The 20,302-nt window shown below is 35.3% G+C and overlaps 1 protein-coding gene across 2 annotated transcripts; it reads right to left on the bottom strand.

Annotated features, from left to right (window-relative positions):
- Positions 1–1,571: 1,571 nt before the first annotated feature.
- On the bottom strand, positions 1,572–20,302 carry LOC133703835 (putative callose synthase 8). 2 transcript variants are annotated; one of them, XM_062128532.1, is made up of 41 exons: positions 19,956–20,302; positions 19,032–19,132; positions 18,546–18,664; positions 18,371–18,458; positions 18,151–18,261; positions 17,786–17,899; positions 17,510–17,602; positions 17,330–17,421; positions 16,949–17,075; positions 15,392–15,508; positions 15,228–15,304; positions 14,982–15,141; positions 14,187–14,312; positions 13,981–14,098; positions 13,470–13,798; positions 12,519–12,571; positions 12,367–12,427; positions 11,276–11,357; positions 11,141–11,190; positions 10,832–10,918; positions 10,620–10,751; positions 10,437–10,531; positions 10,270–10,354; positions 10,027–10,187; positions 9,691–9,814; positions 9,500–9,594; positions 9,242–9,401; positions 8,719–8,870; positions 7,734–7,840; positions 7,451–7,636; positions 7,273–7,341; positions 6,952–7,120; positions 6,754–6,865; positions 5,832–5,951; positions 5,646–5,761; positions 4,717–4,800; positions 4,310–4,422; positions 4,006–4,235; positions 2,582–3,430; positions 2,072–2,257; positions 1,572–2,002 (listed from the first exon to the last, which is right to left on the bottom strand). In XM_062128532.1, exons 1-41 carry the CDS (start codon positions 20,182–20,184, stop codon positions 1,769–1,771), a joined length of 5,913 nt encoding a protein of 1,970 aa, XP_061984516.1. In that variant the 5' UTR covers positions 20,185–20,302; the 3' UTR covers positions 1,572–1,768. The 2 variants fall into 2 exon arrangements, with proteins under 2 accessions (XP_061984516.1, XP_061984517.1); XM_062128533.1 differs by lacking the exons at positions 18,371–18,458; positions 18,546–18,664; positions 19,032–19,132; positions 19,956–20,302 and having other exon boundaries at positions 18,183–18,237.

Consider the following 20,302-nt stretch of genomic DNA (forward strand, 5'->3'; position numbering starts at 1 on the left):
TTTTTCCATTGCCTTTCTTCCATTTCCTTTGTTCTCTCTCTTTCTTTCCTCTCTATACTGATTTTCCAAGGGTATTTATAGGGTTTCAAGTTAGGATTTTTATGTATTTGATCAAAGAGTGATCCACATTCATCAAAGCTTGATTCTCTGATCAAGATGAGAGAGTTTTGGGTATGTTTTACAGCCGTGAGGTCTGCACCATCAATGGTTTTAGGATGATGGTTTTGTAACAAACTCAAGAATGACTTTGTTATTTTTTTTATTTTTTTTTCTATCAGGTTATCACGATCTCATAACCTAAGATGTAGATTTGGTGGGTTAACACAATCTCATGATTTAAGATATTGGTTTGACGAGTTAACCCGGACTAACTTACTCTTTAATCCCCAGATTACATGTCTATCATGCTGCTCTAGTTGACTTACACTAGTTTTTTTATTTTATTTTTACTCTATTTCAAGCTTTCATATTTAATTGGCTGAAAATTAAATAAAATTGATTTTTTTCTCTCGAATAAAAGATTTTTTCTCAAATTATCATAGTTGTATTTTTTAAAAAAATAATTGTTTGTTCGATATGATTACTTTTTTCTTTCTCAATCTAATTCAAATAAAATCAACTTATTTGACTGGTTAAGATTATAAGTCAAGTTATTAAAACTTTTTATTTATTTGAAACTTTTTCATGACACCTAAATATTTTATAAAAAAAAAAAGTGCGAGGCCGCAGCAGCATAACATGGCCCATCTTTTTTTTTTTCTTTAAATATTATCGTGGTCTTTAGAGGACGGAGGGAGTATACTAAAAAAAATTATGTTTCCATTTAACTGTAGATTTATCTTTAGAAAGTGGTGCAATCAAATCTTAACCATTGATTTAAATATTTAGCAAACTAATGAACGTGGTCCAGTTTGAGAGTATAAAAGGTATCGAATCTCATACCTTAAAATAACAGCCCTTTACCAGCAAGCCCACAACATCTAATAAGATGAGGCCGAGATCTAATTTTCAGAGGTAAGTAAAAAATTTAAAAAATTGATTAAATTAAAAAAATTAAAAAAAATTAAATAAAAAAACTGATTAAACCAATTATAATTTTAAAAAAACCAGCCAATTCAGTTTGGTTTCGGTTTTATAAGCAAAAAACCGAACCGAACCGAACCGAAACCGAAAAAACCAGAAAAAAACCGAGCCAAACCGAAAAACCAGAAAAAATCGAGCCAAAGCCAGAAAACCAAGCCAAAACCGGAAAAACCAAGCCAAACCGGTTTGAACCAGTTTTTGCCCTAAGAAACCGGACCGAAACCAGTCGATTTGACCCGGTTTCCGTTCGGTTTTGGTTTTTTTTCAAATAAAAAATTTTAATTTAATTATTTTTTTAGATAAAAACCGAACCAAACAAAAAATAATCACCCTACTCATTTGTACTCCAGAGACGATGAAGACAGATAAAAATTAAGTTTTTAATTCTTTCTCGTAAATAGTTTTTTGTTCTTCTAAATAAAATGAAGGAACAAAGAGGATCAAAATGACGATAAAACCAACTTAAATTTTGTTTTCACAAATATCCCTCTGCAAACTTTCTTTTATTTTATTAATTTAAGAATATGTGTTATCTCTCTCACACACACATCAATTTTTCTCCTACTCTTTATGATTTTTCCTGGACAATTCTATTATATATAAAGTATGAATTTAAATGTGTTTCTTAATTGCGCTGCAAAAGACTGTACAAATATGGTATGAACAGATTGGGATATCAAAAGAATCATGTCTGCTTCTTCTTCTTCCCTGCAAGAATTGGCTGGATCTCCAAGTGCCTGTTGTAGGCCTCGTTGAAAAGAAAACGAGTCTGGAAGGATGATACGATTGGAAGCCATGCTAGAACTGCTACTGGTGCAAAAAGAACCACGCTCATTCCATAATCGTATGCCCTGGCAAGAACCCGAGTGAAATGCCACAATCCAGTTTCCTCTATCTTAGGCCTTGCAGCCTGTGCAATCTGACAGACCAAAATATGAGCACAGATGAACTAGGATAGATGTGTTTTCAAGAAGAAATTAGTGCTTACCAATATCAAGCCCCATCCAGTGGGTAAAAATGCTAGACAGCAGACAATCAAGTCCTTCATTGATAGGTCGCAAACGCTGGACAGGATGATGATAATAGCCAGAACAGCAATGAAGAGGAATGCTTTGAAAAGCCTGAAAGCTAGGTGGAAATTAGTACTGAACTGTTGCCTTCCCATGTTCACAGCCTGCATAGCATCACGACATTATGTTAAAACTGAATTGGTAAGACTGCAATTTGAGCTGAGACCATCGATATTCAAACCAGCTGCTTCAGTTCTCAAGGGAACACTGAACTTTCCTACTAAATCGAGTGAAGGAATATGTGGTTATTTAACTGCGGGAAACTAGTGGGAGATTTGAAGATCAATGTAACTTTTAGAAGGATGTTAACTAGGATTTCAAGCACATAACTGCATATTAATCATGTAGTATAGTTGAAATGCATGGATCCAAACCAGGGAACCAGAAACGCAAGTAAATAAATACAGGACAATTAGGGAATTATTTACCTTGACTAAGAGAAAAACTGCCAAAATCACAAACCATGACAGAATGTAAACTAGGACATTTTTGCTCTTTTGGGAGATGTCGAGGTGATACACCAGACCATACTGGTACATAAAGAACCGAGCAGAGAGAAGCATTTCAAACAGCCTAGCACCCAATCCTGAACCGCAAAGATGGGCCTGCTCATCATTCCACCATGACTGCCAACTTTTATCTTGCTGAATTCCTATACCACCTGGCAGCCTGATCCACTTATTCAAATTTTTCCAGTCATCTACTATCTTTTCCCAATCAAATCCAGCAGGATTAAACAGAAATGGTGCAAACAACCAAGTGATCGACATGAACCAAATGGAATAAGTGATTAAGACGTATGCCATGCTGCTCTGGTAGGACCGTCTAAACAAATCATAGACAATCAAAAGGAGTACTAGCTCAAATCCTTTAACAAAGTGGCTTCGTGAATATAATCTATAAATCTCAGTGAAGCTGGCATGGAATACCACCACCTTGCGCCCAGTTGGCCGGTACTTAGCACCCCCATGTAACATTGTTCGACCATAATAATGAATTTTTGTCCCAAGTGAGAAGGTGAAGAAAACAGCAGCTAGTTGCAATTGCATGAGGACAAAATCTTTGATGGCTGTGAGAAATCCTTTCTCAAGTCCTATCTCCATCACCATCGGTAAGCCAGTTAGAAGGCCAAGCTGGATAAATGATTGGGAGGCAAGAGCTGTTTCCAATGATTGTATGTTATGAACTCTAGCCTCAAGTAGGAATGCCTTTTGTAGACCGCTTAGGACAAGGTATAGCTGACCGTAGAGGAACACATAAATTCCAATTACTGAAATCTGTGGATTTTACATGCGGAGTTTGAGTCAATATATAATTATCAAACAAGGAGCAAACTGACTGGTATTACATATCAGAGATGGAGAGGGCAACACAAATAAAAATGTTTTCAGGGTAACAAGAGAACTTGTTAAATTTAACTTTAGAATAACTATCATCTGGTTCATGAATTAGCAATGTAGCATACAACCCTAAACACCATTTGAACTGGTAATAAATTAGCAAATCAAAAACAGCGAGGAATCATTCTTCTTCATAAGCTAACAACTTATATATGCATGAGGCTAGACAAGAAAAGGAAACTTGAGCAGTATTAATCCAGGAAATTCAGAACAAACTACAGTGGATAAGCATAATAATCTAAAGAATTTTATCTTACTATGCGCCCCATGCACGTATACCAGCTTGTTTACTTGTGTAATTTTTTAACATAAAATCTAGCTTTTATACTTGCTTAACGAACATGAACCTATATGTGGGCACAGTTTTCCACAAAGATAAAAATATTTATGGTTCTCATTAAATTTACTTCTTTCTTTGAATGTAGGATTATTTCGGGGTGCAAAAGAAATACCAGGTTACTGAAGTAAAACCCAGTGGTTGTAAAGTAACAAGATAGCATCCGGAAAAAATCAAAACAGCGTCCAAGTCGGTGTATGTCACGGCTTATTGTTTGTTCACTGTTTCCATTAGCTACTTTGGCTTCAAACTTCGAGATTTGATTTAGACCTACGTCACGACCTTTTCCAACTTGCAGGTACTCATGGTAAGTTATGCATCCCCGTCTTAAAATAGAATTGAATCCTGCAGATAATACACAAGTAGCTATGAATAATCACCCTTCACAGAGAGCAACTTGTGAAAGTACTGGTCCGTACCTGCATATATATCCTCACTTAAGTTTATTGTTTTTGATGCTTTGCTTATGCCACCCCTTGTGATGTGAAACAACCTGTCAAATACATCTGGGTGCCCATAGTGGAACCTTACCCTATGCAGAAGATGATGAACATTAAGAGAATAATTTAGTAAAGATTGACCACATGGGCAAAAATCACTTTTGTGCATAGAATTAAAAGGCCTCGAGAACAACTTGGAGAGGACAACTGAATGGAATTGCAAATATATGGAAAATGGATGAGCCTACAATGCAATGCAACATTATTAGCAGTTTGTTTTTACAGTTTTCCTCAATTTTCTGGATCTGATCTCTGATGAGTATGATAAACTGAGATTCATAACAAAGGATCCAAAAACAAGCTAATAGAAATAGGGAAACGGGTACCTGAGAGGATTTGCAAGAAGCCTTTGACCAATGGTGACAAAGCTAGCCTCTTGATATGACATGAACCAAGCTAGAGATGAGACACTGCAGTTTCGAAGATAATGTAAGATTCTCGACTCAAGATCTAAAATGATGGCATGACATCTAAATCGACAACATTCTTTCCTGTATATGGATGATTTTTTAAAACATCAGATGTTCAAAAAAAGTAATTTTCGGTAACAATCATATTTTGAAGATGTGAGGATTTCCTTTGACCTTATTTTATGTCACTGAATTTATAGGAAAAATTAGAGCAAGATACATATTATGTATTAAAGAACTTATATGTGCAACAGAGTTCAGATTTGAAAGAATAGTAACTGCATATACCAACCTCATTAGTTAGAAAAAAAGAAAAAAGAAAATAGATTCTTTCGAAGGTTCAGGCAGGTAAGCAGGTTTTAGTTGTAATTCCTCAGCTCCATAAGTATACAAAGTAATGCATTTCAAAGTTTGTTTGAAGTAATGCAAAGTGTTTAAAGAACTGCTAATATCAGCATCCAGAATCCTTAGTTTAGTGTTGAAGACTATAAATTGAAGGCTATTCCTTAATGCTTGGGCTCCTCATTGAATTGCTTTTGTACTATGTAGAGCATCAAGCTATGTCTCCCAAACTGGTGAAGGTCAGACTGATTCTAGGTCTGTGGCTTCAAGAATGATTGCATGACAAGCTACCAGCGCATGAAGCAATTAAAAGATAAACTAGCTGGCATCTTTATAAATGGTTGTGTCGGTATTCTCTAGCTCTTGTTCTGATAGTAAATGAGTCTAGCTGTGAACTGAACCTCACTGTGGCTTTTAAAAGTATAAAGTTTCATCAATTTATGACTTTGGTCTTCTATAGGCACAGGATCTATTCGTTTAATTTATGGGAGAAATGGACTAACCTTCCAGTGAATATGTGTTCCCTCAAACCAAGTATAGTCGGAGGTCGCCGTCCTCGCTGCCGAAGAAATTCTTGTAAGAGGTTCCGCATTTTGAAAGCTTCTTCTAAGTAATTATCCTGCAAAAAGAGAGAACTTAAGTATAAAATGCAAGATATGTGTATTTATAGGTACCAGTGGAAACTGTACTTGGTTCATATCGATTGTTTGAAGAGCTTCACCACGTGTAAAGATTATGGCATGGTTTTGATTTTCTGGTTTCCCTTCTCCAATATTTGGTGGTCCAGGAAGTTTTATTCGATAAATTTCCTATAGAAAAACATACAACATATTCAGCCCAAATATGCTGCTGTGCATAAAAAACTTCACACACACGAACAAAAACATGTTGATTTAGCTGCATGCATCTCTCTCTCTCTCGTGGGGGGGTTGACAGCAAAATATTTCAATAAGATAAATATAACAGCTAGGCTTAGAATTTGAAGGATGGACCTAGCTAATTAAAATATAATCACTAAGATACATCCCATATGCCAGATATGTGGTTCATCCAAACATCTGCTCTGTAAAATTCTAGCATCTAAAAAACGCGATAAACTGTACGTAATCTGAGCATGTGAATGAAAAGCTAACTGTAGACTTTTTGCTTCTTTACTCAAAAGCATGAAAATTTATTATGGTTGTATCCTCTGATAGGACTTAACTCTTTTCAAGTTCATATTATGATAGCAAACTAAGTAAAACCAAACACTCATCACTCTGCATGTAAAACGTAAAAAGATAGCTAAACTAATGAGACAGAACATAGTGAAAAACTGACTAGGTTCAGGCTCGTTGAACCTCCCTGAGCAAGCAAATATAGTACTCCTACTTAAATGTCTAAATCTTACAGTTTAGCAAATTTCGCTCTCAAAAACTGTCTAAATCTTTAAACATCTTGAAAGTTTATTAAAATGTAAGCTTTTAAATCAACCTTCAGCTGTTCTTTTCTCTTAAGATGCTAAGTGCATTGTAAATTTTTCATAATCCTCGACTTAACATATTTCTCAAACCAAAAGTTTCTATATTAATCCTCACAGCATGTTGTAATACAATCTGAATAAGTCACTACCTGATCAAAATCATCGACAGCTTTAACCAATATAGAAGAATAAACCTTCTGAGGTTTATCTTCCACTATCTCTTCTTTCTCCTCAACATAAGCAACACGGACAGAGGGGTACCTTCAAGTGATAATTGTGTGGTCAAAATCAGATGAATTGATGCTTTCAGTTTGGGAATATTTAATTTGTTTTTGGTAAAATAGTACCTTATCATCAAGTCAAGTATGTCTTGTGCATGGGGATCTCCAGAGGACTTTTGTGATCCAAACATTTGAAATGAAATGACGTAAGTGAATTTCAAGTCTGCTAGTGCATCTAACTGAGCAAATAATTTACGATTATTTTTCTCCGCACCGTCATAACCTTCAAGAATATCTGGATAAGCACAGCCAGAAAATGGCGAAGACCATGTTATGTAATACAATGTTCATACGTAGGAATCTGAAGTAATGCACTAATGATTTTCTCCTTTTTGTAATAAGGACAAAGGTTATCAGATGCTATCTGCTAGAGTCTACATAGCGAACCTTCATTGTCAGCCATGTCAAGAAATGCTTGAACTCTTAAGGCTTCTCTATAGTACATCATTCCTCTAACTGTTATAAGCAAAGAAAACAAAGCTGGAGGTTATATCGAAGTTAATTATATCCGCCACATTGAAATCAATGGCCACAAACATTAATATTACTAAATCTTTCTATTCACCTGTTCTGCTCAATGTTTGACCACGGAAAGAAGCCCAATTTCTGAGCTCTTTTTCATCTTTTACTCCATCTGAATTTTCACACTCTTTTTCATCTTTTACTCCATCTGAATTTTCACACTCTTTTTCATCTTTTACTCCATCTGAATTTTCACATCCCATGCGTTCCAAGAAATTTTTCCACTCATCTAAGATAAACAACAGGATAGAGACATAATAAGAGTTGTTTTTGGACTAGTATGAAGAAACAAGTAAAAAACAAATAAAAAAGGAGTCCTTTCTCACCTGGATAAATCATCTTCATGTAAAATAAGATGGAAACCCCTTCCTTGCTTGAATAAAGTTCATCCATTGAATAAATAACATCTTCCTTGAAGTGTGGAGTTAAAACACTGGTAACCAGAATATTAATGTGAGAAAGTATACATGGGCTTAGAATCATTTCTCTATTAAACTCAAGATTCCACACCATGCTTCTTTAAGCATAATAATTTTTTTTCATCTTAATGGGATAACTAGTACCATCTATATAAATGTTCAAGAAGTACTTTGTTGGATTTCCCCTTTTGATCCATGCACATGTTCAAGATTCATTGTTTATTAGGATATTCCAGGAATTGAAAGAATCAAATTACATAACAATGATGAAAATTTTCAAGCAATGCAGATGAAAAGATATCATATTATGTCTAATGTAGAGGTTATTATTTATTGAATCCTGAATTATTATGCACTGTATTATTACATCACAAACTCAAACTCAATTACGTTTCAGTGTCCTATCCTGGCAGCCGTGGTCTTCAAGCTGGGTAAAAGAGGGACTGCAATGAGTGGTCACTAGCATAAAACAGTATTCAAGTTTATTCTGCTGAACAAAATAACCGAAAAAGATAAATTCATTTTAGATTGAAAATGAATTGGATTGAAGTAATAAACAAGAGTTCATCACCTTTAAAGAGGGCGGATTTTTTTTTATAAGAATATGTTGAAAATCTTAGGAAGAAGACCCATGTGGTCCACCTCAATTAATATCACATTGAGCCTTAGTTCAATGGAATCAAGTTGATTTCTATAGCATTAGTAGTGCTGCAATGCAAGTCTCAATCCTCCTAAATACTCAACATATATCATCAGGTGACATAGAAACTTGAATGCCTGATCCAAATATAGATGATGAAAAATCAAAAGGCAAACAGAGAGAGCCTTGGCCAATAGAGAAGCAGGAAAACTGTCATGAACATAAGCAGAGGGTAAGAACTAAGAGCTTAACCTGAAAGATAGCATATTCCGCACATTAGGAGCAACGGGCATATCAGTGAAGAGTGAAGTAGCAAAGAATGAAATACGTCTCCGAGCCTCTAAGTTCGCAGGTATGTCCATTGCCTTGTCATTGACTGTAAGCAGCCAAAGGAAACGCCTGATCTGCGATTTAAAGTTTGAAACAACTTAGTAATATGTATGTGAGGTTTGCCAAAATGAATTGCATAGCAAGGCTGTTTCCTAAGCAATCATAAAAAAGGAAAAGATTCCTAGAACAGATAAAATACACCTGTTGCTTATTGCCTAATAACCATGGATTAAAAAAAGGTGAAAAAAAGAGTGCAAGTTCTTCGTCCCAGAAAGAAGCTCTTTTTGACAGTCCATAGAAATAACCAATGGTTGATAAAAGTTGCAGGGACTCAACTATTTTATTAAGTAGATATATATACTTTTTGACATATATTTTCAACAGACTCAAGAGGAAAGAATGACACACTTTCTGTATCAAAAAGGGAAGGAGAAAATAGTATCACCTGTTCATTGAAAGTGCCACTATCTGGCAACGGAAACTGGATAGAATTCCTTTCAGTAGCTGATTCAAATAATTGTGGTTCAATTCTTCTGGAAAAATCAACTAAATTCTCTTCTGTCTGCTCAACATTCTGTTGGGAAGGGTAGATCAAATCCAATATTCTGTTCAAAATGAAAATGAAATGGAGTAAAGTGACGCATTAAGTTGATCTTAAAATTTGGAGTAATCCCTAAAACAAGAGCCCCTGAGAAAACCTAACCTGGAACCATCTGTCATCATATCGTAGGTCACAAGCTCAAACATATCTTGGAGAACTTTCACAACATTACCTCTTTGATTTTTATTTCCCTCCAGCTTAAGAAATTGCAAAATATTGTATTTTAATAACCAGCAATGAGAAATAACTGCATAGTCAATCTTAACACTTTCATTCTCAATGGTTATAGTTACCAGAAGTTCAACCAACTGAATACATTTTGCTTTTAAGGCTGGAAGCTCACTCATCTTGAAATCCTCAAGAAGACTTGACCTTTCCATGCTTTCTTCAATTTCATTTAGTATGCTGGATACAACTCTGAAAACCGAAGCAGGCAACACCACAAGGTCAGCAATAGTATTTAAAGGATACATATGAGAAGCAAGCAGAGGGAAGTAACTCGGCTTCCATACCAATCAAGAAAACACAAAAAAGAACTATGCTATACAAAACTTGCCGGAACTCAAAAATCAATGTCTGGTTTTTTCATATTGAAGATTGCATTCAATCAAAAGCTGAATCTTCTGTACCTTTTCTCCAGATCGCCTACAATGAGCATTTCAAGGACATACTTGAGTGACTCATAGCACTCCTTCACAGCACAATACATGTACTTGTCTTTTTTAATTTTTCTGAAAAGAATCTCATCCTTCCCCACAAAATCTCTTGCAATGCTCAGTGCTGTTGAAAACTAGTAAGAATAAAGAGCTTTGTTTATAGATGAATGATGCTATCAAAACAAAACTACGAAATTTTGAACACAGGGAACGAACCTTGTTTGCCAGGAGGAAAATAGGCCAACGAACCATGCCAGAAAATAACTCTGAAGACATAGGAATTGTCATCAAATCCATCTCCCTGTTGATGAAAACATGACCTATAAAATATTTCTTGGAGATAGAGGTGGAAACAGAATAGTACTCCAACAAGTAAAATGTACCTGTTGCTTATCAAGTCCTCTAGCCGGAAAGTATTGATTATTTGGTTCCATACGAAAGCAAACTTGGCAACACCATTTGTTTCATTTTCAGAAACCTGAAAATAAAATCCAGTAAATTGTCATATTGAAAAAAAAGGAGATCCTCAATTAAGAAAGATATTCTAACATTAACAAATCCCATACCTTATGAAATCTCCGGAGAAAGAAATTTCTTCTTGTTTTCTGACCACTTTTTGCTGAAGGTGGGATCAAGCAAGCATTGAATGCAGAAGGCAAAGCGTGAAATCTACTTCTCAGCATCCCCAATGTTCGAATCTACAAATAATAGGAGAAATAAGAGCCAACCCCAATATTTGGCGAGAAAAAATTATAGCTATAAACTCCACCAGACTTACCTCACCAAGATGATTTAAAATGCCATAAAGTCCTCCAAAAATTGTGCAGAAAACAGAATACCAAATCTGTGTGTCCATGAAATACACCTGAGAAAATTGCAAACTAAGCAAATGTGAGGCATTATATGTTTGCTAGGGAAAGTACAATGATCCAAGAACTTCAATATCATTCATGCCTTGGTGACTGTAATGTATTTGTTTTAATATTTTGATTTTCCACTTTCATGGGTTAGCTTGAGAGAAAGATTTGTAACAGAGCATCAAACTAAAAGAGCAGTGCCAAAATGAAAAGGAACATCAGAATCTTACAACTATAATTGGAGCCCATATAGCCACAAGTGCACCAACATTGCTTTTCACTGCAACAGAAGAAACTCACTTACTATATACATAAAGAAAGTGGTTAACTCTCAGAAGCTAAATGCAGAATGAAATGAAGTTTACCTTTGGGGAAAAGCTCATGCCAGTCATAATTTTGCACACCTATTTTCAAGATTAGTCTTGTTGGTCCAATGAGTGGTTTGATCTGCATATTTCCATTGATAGGAATAATCAGTATCTTTGCTTTTATTGCCACACCTCTCATCATGACAATAGTGAAATCATATTACAAGACTGCTAGATGAATTAAGCTTTCACAAAGAGCAGTGGCATGATACTACACATTTATAAGCAACCAACTATCATATTGAGTAAACAGAAATGTTTCTCAAAATATTCTTTATGGCTCCTTCAATTGCAATTCCCAAGTGGAAAACTTTATGAATCTGAAAGACCTATTTTGTATCGGTAGTTGGTACGAAAAATAAAGTCCTGTTTCTTAATCCAGAATCAGAAAAGAATAGTTGTACTAGCACATAGACTGGACATATAAACTTTAAGAGGAGTGATAAATTGTCTATTACAAATTTGAACAATAATGAGAAGATTATGTGGCCTCTTGGTATAATATTTTTGAATCATGTTATAAGGACATAGAAGATGCAATGAAAGAAATAAAATAAGATCTTCTGTTTCACCAAAGACAGTAATATTCAAAGCAATCAAGACCAGAATAGTCCTTTGTATCAGAAAAGATTTGAGATTCAGTTGATAATAAATGCACTTTTGGTTAATCAGGTCTTCTATATTTCATATTAACTTGCATTTTTTTTATTTGTTTTTGCACATACACATATGATTCTAGAGAATATAATTTACTTGCTACACATGTTCTTGCAGACATTAAGACTGTTCCGAGTAAACATTAATTTTAGTGTTTAGACTTTAGTGTATTTAGCTCATGTCCCCAAGTTTTCATCTCGTGCCAATAAGCCATAACTAAGTGCAGATTCCTTTCTAATGTACTGCATGTTTCTAACTCATTCAGCCTTGATGGCACAGTAAATAACTTTTTAATATTACAATATCCATGTCATCTACAACAATCAGTCTGTTGTGTAAAATTAGAGTTCAAAACAGCCACTAGTTGTGGATTATGTATCACATATCGAATGATAATCATAGAAAAGGGAGAGAATTTTAGCACTTCTAACCTCATAAGTATAGCTGAATAAAAATTTGGTCAATAATACCAGCACCCAAAATACTGTATATCTGGTAAGTAAGAAAGAGTTTGTGTTTAGGGAAGAATAAAGAAGGAAAAAAAAGGCTAATGAAAAGCTTCTAAAATGGGAAAATGAGATACTTGAGAACTGAAACTTGGGTTTCTTGCATCCCACGTCCAACATATGATCTTGGCTGCATGATAGAAACAGTAGTTGTTGAATTATGGATACAATAATCTAATAATAAACAAAAAAAAAGAGGATAAATGTTAGGTTTATATGCTTCACATGGCATAAAAATGATAAGAACCAGAACTTGTATGAAATTAATTCTCAGTTAATTAGAGAGAAACAGAGTGGATTACAAATGAATTAAAATAAATAGCTGACAAACAAGAATAACACTTTATCCCTGGAGCAGTTTTCTTAAATCCAAGGAAATAGTGCTTGTACAGTTGATGAAAAGTAATTGCTATTCATCAGTCATCACTATGGATATAGAGAAAGGCTCCGTCAACCTAGTGTTCGCCCACAAACAAACATGCGCATATGCAAAAGTTTGAATATTTATGCATGGATGACCACCACAAAGATCTGGTAGAGCAAATGTTTAAATCGCTAGTGTTTTCTTAGAATAGTGATGCTCTTTCTTCCATTTACAATCATGAAATGGTTTCACTTTACACCTGTACTTCTAAAAATGATGTAGTTGTTTAGAAGTTCAATTGTGCTCCTAGATTTTCAACATGAACACGTTGATCATGGATTCATGTTTTGTAGTATCACTTTAGAACTGAATGATCTTATGTTATGTATAATGCTATCAGTCATCCCATCATAGAAAAAGGTTGACCATGTAAAGACAAGTTTCTCTCCACAGTTCATTTTAATAATTACTGTGGTTTTTAATTGCATGCCTTTAACATCTTGAAACTTGTAATCCCCAGTCAAGTTTAAAACACAGAATCAGAGTCAGTCTTACAATTGGCATTGGCTAATTACTGAAAATTTTGGGGAAAGCACATCACTTCAAGATAGAAAAACCATATGCTGAGGGAAATTAAAAACAAAAAGTACTTGATTAATCATACCTGTGTCCACCAGGAAAATATTTTGAATATCTGACAATTCGAGACCTCAATGTACTTGTGAATCGCAGGAACAAAAAATAGGACCATCTCAACTGCATTAGTCGTAAGAAAAATTGCAACTGCAACCATATAGGAAGAAAAACACAGCTCCCCTAGCCAGCTTCTATATTGTGTGGAATAACAGGTATACTTTCTCCTAGATTTAGCATAATATACAGGTAGAACAATAGTCCACATGACTGCAACTAACAGCTTCAGAACTTGTTTCCTTCTTGACAAAATATCCATCGTGAGTCTTGTTTTCCATGTAAAGACAATGTCAAGAATTGCTGCAACAAAAAAACATTTATTTATCAATTTATTGATCTCTATCACTTCTTCAATATGATGAAGTTTGTGCAGGCATGTCTTGAGAAGGGGTGGGGGTGACTAACACTGTCGAAACCCTGTATCTTCCTGGTGTTAACAGTACTCCTAGTAAATTAGTTATTAGCACATAATAGTAACATACCTTGTACAAGTTTAAGAATAGCAGATGTAATGAAGATGCTCATGATGTCCTCAAATACTACTGCATCAAGCATTTCAAGTGGAGACCCCAAATCATGGCAAGCCATAATTATCATTGCCTGAAATGCAACAAAAATTACTATTAGACACGGCTAATTCATCATAGAATGGAACTAACCAACAAATCAGTTGTATGTTGTATTTGACCTGAAGGGATAGAATAAAAAAGCTCCACATTCTATCAAAGCTCCTAAAAATCTGCCAAAATGAGCGAATCTCTACAAAATTCTTCTTTCCCAGCCATTTTGGTTCATGTATTTCTTCAACAGTAGCCTGATAGAAAAGAAAAGCAAGTTAGAAATTGGATTATCAAATGCCAGACGACAACCCAACTTCCCAAAACAATGTTGGAGATATCAAATTATTCTACTTCGCCAAAATTAGATGCTCATATAAAAGCCACAATATAGCAGAAGACAAGGTATCCTTCTCTCCTTATTCTCACTACTGATACAGGATGAGTTGCATCAAAGCTGATCTATCAAAAATTATATATGTTCCTGAATGCAGGCACTTTAATCCAAGAATTAAAGGTTCAAAGCAATAAATTCAACAGATAAAGTTTGAGAGGATCACCCACAACACCCATATAAACACAAGATTCACCTCACTAAACCCTCTGATTAATGACTTAAAATGCGGAACGTTACTAGCTATCTAAGTGTAAATCAAAATGGGCTTTCCCTTTTCACAACATAAAATCATCAATTTATGTTGCAGAAATGAGAATATCAACTATAGTTATATGTGCATGTTAATGGCTCGAATGTAGTGCACTAGTGTCCCTTCACAAACTAGAAATAACAGAAGCTACATTTCAAAATAGACAATAGACAAACAGAAGAACTGAAACTATTATATGAAATCTGTTCAGTTTATAAATCAATAGCAATCTGGAAACAGAAAAAAAATGCTTAAATGACCGAGAGTGATAGAGTTTACCCCTGGTTCTTCATCCTCGTTTAATCCCATTTCTTCATCCTTGTTTTCTTCTTTCTCTCTCTTTTCTTCTATATTATTCTCACGTTTATTTAAAGACTTGAAACAAAAGAAATCATGATCCAGACGCATGGGCCAACCTATTTGGAAACAATCACGAGACCTGCAAAAATATTGTAGCCATAACAATGTATCCTCAAGATCTTAACTTTTTGAAGCTGACTGAAACAATAAGGATTCAATTCTCACCAGAAATACTCATTCAAATCATCGTAGTTTCTCCATGTAGAATGATCAGCTGTCCCATTTTTGCTTTTCAGAGTTTCCTTCAGTTTTTTTTTTTTTTAATTTCACTAGAAAATTAGCTTTTATATGGAAATATTTACCAAGATATAAAGAAAATAGGAATATACCTCATATATAACCCTGTATATCGGGGTAACTACATTTCTAAGGAAAGACTCAGACCCTCCTTTGTATGCTGTTGTGATTTTCTTTCCAATTAACAGGTCATGCAATTCATCTGCCATCTGAAAGCAAACAAGAAAAGATCCACGCTTGTTCAATTATTAAGATCATCATATGAAACTAACATTCATAAACTTGATAGTATAACTAAAGATATTATTCAAGAACACCAAGTTTTTCGAAGATGCCTCCCAGAAGAGCAGACAGTCATGATTCAATAGCCATTTAGTATAAACTGAGTGTCAGTGCAAATTACCAAAACATTAAAAAACCAAGGTAAAAGATCAGATGCTGCTTCTAGCACAAATTTTAGGGCTTTCAATCACTATCATAACATTTCCTACAGCTCTCTGTTCATTTCACCAATAAACATGATATGGGCTGCCGTCTTGCAGAATTGCATTTGCATAGAAGGTTGGACTGGAAATCATATATAAAACCTCGCAGAAACCACCAAACAGTTCCAAAAACCAAGGCCTAGCACTCCATTTCAGAATAAGAGTACACTTTTTGCTAGAGCAAGGTTGACCTCAGGCATGAAGGTAGGACTGGAAATCATATATAAAACCTCGCAGAAACCACCAAACAGTTCCAAAAACCAAGGCGTAGCACTCCATTTCAGAATAAGAGTACACTTTTTGCTAGAGCAAGGTTGACCGCAGGCATGTAGAGCTTTATCCACGTCATTAAAGAGCAGACACTAGGCGAGCTGCAGGGAAATCATCTACAATTCCTATCCTATGAATGCAAGAAAGTTTACCTTTCTCCTAGCTGGATGAATGAGGAAAAAGGAATGTGCAAATCAGACACAAGTTAGATTCATAATGATCTATGCTCCAATGAAACCATTTAATTGCATCAAACAGAAACCAATACTGATGCATGTGCTCATTTTCTCAGTTGGGTTTACACTACTACATCTCATAAATCATATGGAAGAGCGTAGGACATGATATGTTAGATGTGGAAATTCTGGATAGTCCTTTGAACAACTCTTTATCCACATTAAAAAAGAAACCAATACTACTGCCATCTATGGAAAGTTAGATTTCCACAGAGCGCATGATTTAGACATGAAAGAAACAATTGTACACAATTTACATCATACACAAGTTATTTGTGCTTGATGTTAACAACAGGAAGTCAAACAATATTCATTTATATTCTTTGCTTTCCTCTACTTTCTAAGAAACATCTCATCTTGTTTTGTCAACACATTAGAAGAGCCTTTGATTAATGTCATTTCCTTGCAGATAAAAAAAAATTGAAACATATCTATTCCTATTAGTGAATTGTAATGTAGTCAATAGAAACTGTGGTTTCGAAATGTTGGGCAAAGAGGCTTCTGTGACTTTGGCTAATGAAGTTAAACTATTTTTGAAGTCCAAGAATGAGACCCCATGGGAATTGAAATGAAAGAACAAAGTATTCAACCAATATGGTCACAAACCTGTGAGTGGATTATACAGGAAATAATCAACAGAAACACATTTTAAGCTTACATGGTGAAAAATATAGCATAAACACTCTGGCATAAACCGCAAGTTTGCTGCCTCCCCCCATATAAGAAGGTAAAGTCCAATATATAAAATTTTGTATTGTTGAGCTTCCTGTTTCACATATGGCAACCTGCAAATACAAGTATCAAATTTGTTGCAAGAACCTGAAGATAATGAATATAACAGACATGTCACAGGTCTTCTGAATAGAATTAATGGACAAAGAAAACCAAATACATAGATGTGGAGAAATTAGCAGCAAAAAGTTGTCAAAATATTTTGGCAAAATAGAAAGAAGGGAAAGATATGCTGTTTCAGAATGAAATTGGACGACGGATTTGTAACATCTCTGGCTCTAAGCAACAAGAAAAATAGGTCACTTACTCGATGCTGCTTTTTCTCCCCAAAAATTTACACCAATTAGTGTAATTTTTAAAAACCTTCTTCATGAGTCCATCCACAGCTGCATCTCCTAGCTGATATCATGAGAAATATATATATATCTCAAATTCAAAAGATAAGTGCAGCTTAACCAAAAATTCAAGAGCCATATAGCTTATAGACCTTATTAATAGATGTCTCCTTGTGAGACTGCCTAATATGGGTGCTGGCAAGCAGTAGAATTAGATGCTCTCTCTGGTTGGCAACATTTCCTTCCTGACACAACATACAGAAAGTGTAATACCTTTCATGTCAATGTAAGCAAGAAGAGCATTATGTCACACATGTCCAATTTCCCAACTCCAACTTTATTTGCGAATCAATAGCAAACTCTAGAGAACAAACCAAAGGAAAAGAAAAGAAAAGCAAAATCAAATAGGAATAGTTAAGAGAGAATACCTGAAACTCAAAGAAAAATTCTAGAAATTCAAACAAATCCATGAAAGGTTTCCCCAAATCCTCGGTTGAAGGTAAGCCTCGAATGTTACGAACAGATGCCACAGCAGCTTTAATCTGTATTATTTATCAGTCTGTCAACATACTTATTCCATTTAATCAAACCTCGGGCATGATGCATAGGTGTGGGAGGGAGGGTTGGGGGGGTACAGGTAAAATTGCAAGTAGGCTAACATCTTGTCAAACTACATAAATTTGCAGTTTTAGCAGCTTATAGGAAAACTCAAAAGTCTTTAAAATCATGGGGACAGGCCATTCTTAAGAATATTAAGAAGGAAATCACTTATATTATCCATACAGCATCAGACCTCAGGGAGTTGCATAATTGCGTGCGGAATACCTCCTTGATCTAGAGGAAGAATGTTATATGGTACATAGAGCTCGGATTTTGCACGAATACCATCTGTGTCAGCAAGGGCCTGTAAAGAAAGACGAATAGAAGTAAGAAGCACATGCAGTCATCATGGAATCTGCAATTAGTCATTGCATCCTATTATTAATAAATGAAAAAAAAAATGAGAAAAGCACCTGGGGTCCAGCAGCATTTGCTACTGTTTTTAATACTACAAACAGTACAGAAGCAATCATTTGTGCATTTGTCAACCTCTTTCTGTGACTAATTCAGATAAAAATTCCACGAACTAAATTAGTAGCAGAAGAGTATGTAGTGAAGTCTCAGCTCGAATACAGTAGGCGCATTTACCTGCCATCCAAATCAAACTCTCCACCACTTTTGATACACTCCTTGTATGCATGGTAAACACGTCTGAGCTCACGCATATCACTCTTCTCCTTCCGTCTTATTACGGTAGGATATTCGTCCTAGACATTGTAAAAGACAAGAAAGACAAAAGGTTTCAAAATGGAAATAAAAGAACAGGAGATGATAGCCTTCGCAAAGTATCTCAAAACAAAGTAAATCAAGCAGCAGATGAACTTGTGGTGAAGCACAGAAATCAAGCAGATACAAACACTACGCAGCAGTTAAGGGAAAACCAAGGAAGGCAAAGTGTACAAGAGGTTACATAAGAGCACACTCATGCTCATCATTTCTTTAATCTAATAATCTTTTCAACATGCTCATCATTTCTTTGATCTAACAATCATTTCAACCCAGTGCATCCTTGGAGCTTGCAAGGACAGCAGAACTTTGATATGCTTATATGATGAGCTACCATCAAGTTCTTACTTGTTCAAGTCGCTGAAGGAGAGACGTTTTAAATTGGCGAACACCCCGTCCATTTGAATTGCTATCCATGCCATGTGCTATTTCAAAAGCTCGAAACCGACCTGTCCAAGAAACCCACATAATTAACAAATAAGAAAAAACAGGGGGTATAAGTTTGTAATAGAGTTCATTTTTACTTGGAAAAAAAATAGAGTGCCACCAACACCGAAGTTAATAGAAAAACAGATTGTCACTTAAGAATGAGCAACTATACAAAATCCAAGTGGTAAGATTTTTCAGTTCATTCACTGTCCATTTCCAAGGTACCTACCTAGCTTCCTAATGACTGCAGATTGAAGTTTCAATCAACTAAATCAGATTGTCACTTAAGAATGAGCAACTATACAAAATCCAAGTGGTAAGATTTTTCAGTTCATTCACTGTCCATTTCCCAGGTACCTAACTAGCTTCCTAATGACTGCAGATTGAAGAAATAATACTCCATCTGCATTGCATTAGCCATTCCCGGTTCTTAGCAATAGTAAGAAAGAAAGAGAAAATCCTGTCAGTTGCTCCTTATAACTAACACAACCATCTTGAAATACCTTTAACCTGGAGACTAAGAATGAAAAACTTGCTCTGAACAATATTAAAAACCATAATTCACACGTCTTTCATTAAGATTTGGTAAATTTGATCATGACCATTAGTTTGATCAGTTACAAATCAAAGTCGAAATCTTTCAAACGTCTTTCATCAACTAGTAATTCACACTCCAAAGTCAAAACCTTTCAAACAGCACTTTATAATCAAATTCAACAAAACAAAGCAGAAACAAGTAAAACCAACAGAAATTCCCAAACTCAAACTCCATAAAACAAAATCCAAGTCGCCAAGAAGGAAAGATAATTCAAAACGTATAGTATAAAGAACCAAATGGCTTACAAAGATAAGCAATACGAGGCTCCTCGCTTTCAATCCAATTAGCAACACGAAGAAACTTTTGAATTTCCCTAGACAAACTGGGAGGCAACCTCTCACTATCAAAAGGCTCAGGTCCAGTACCACCACCACCACCACTACTACTAGCAGCAGTAGCAGCATGATCAATTACTAGTGCACGGTCTGTTCGCTGCGGCTCAATGACAGGGTCAGCGAGAACAATTTCTGACATTTTGATGAAATGGTGAAAAGGGTTGGTGGGAAACGTGAGGAAGAGTTGTGAGAGTGAGAGGATATGGTGAATAATACTGCAGAGTATATAAGTGGGATCTTCTGCTTCATCTTTTGTT

This window comes from Populus nigra, chromosome 9 (assembly GCF_951802175.1).
Source record: "Populus nigra chromosome 9, ddPopNigr1.1, whole genome shotgun sequence".
Lineage (NCBI taxonomy): Eukaryota > Viridiplantae > Streptophyta > Magnoliopsida > Malpighiales > Salicaceae > Populus > Populus nigra.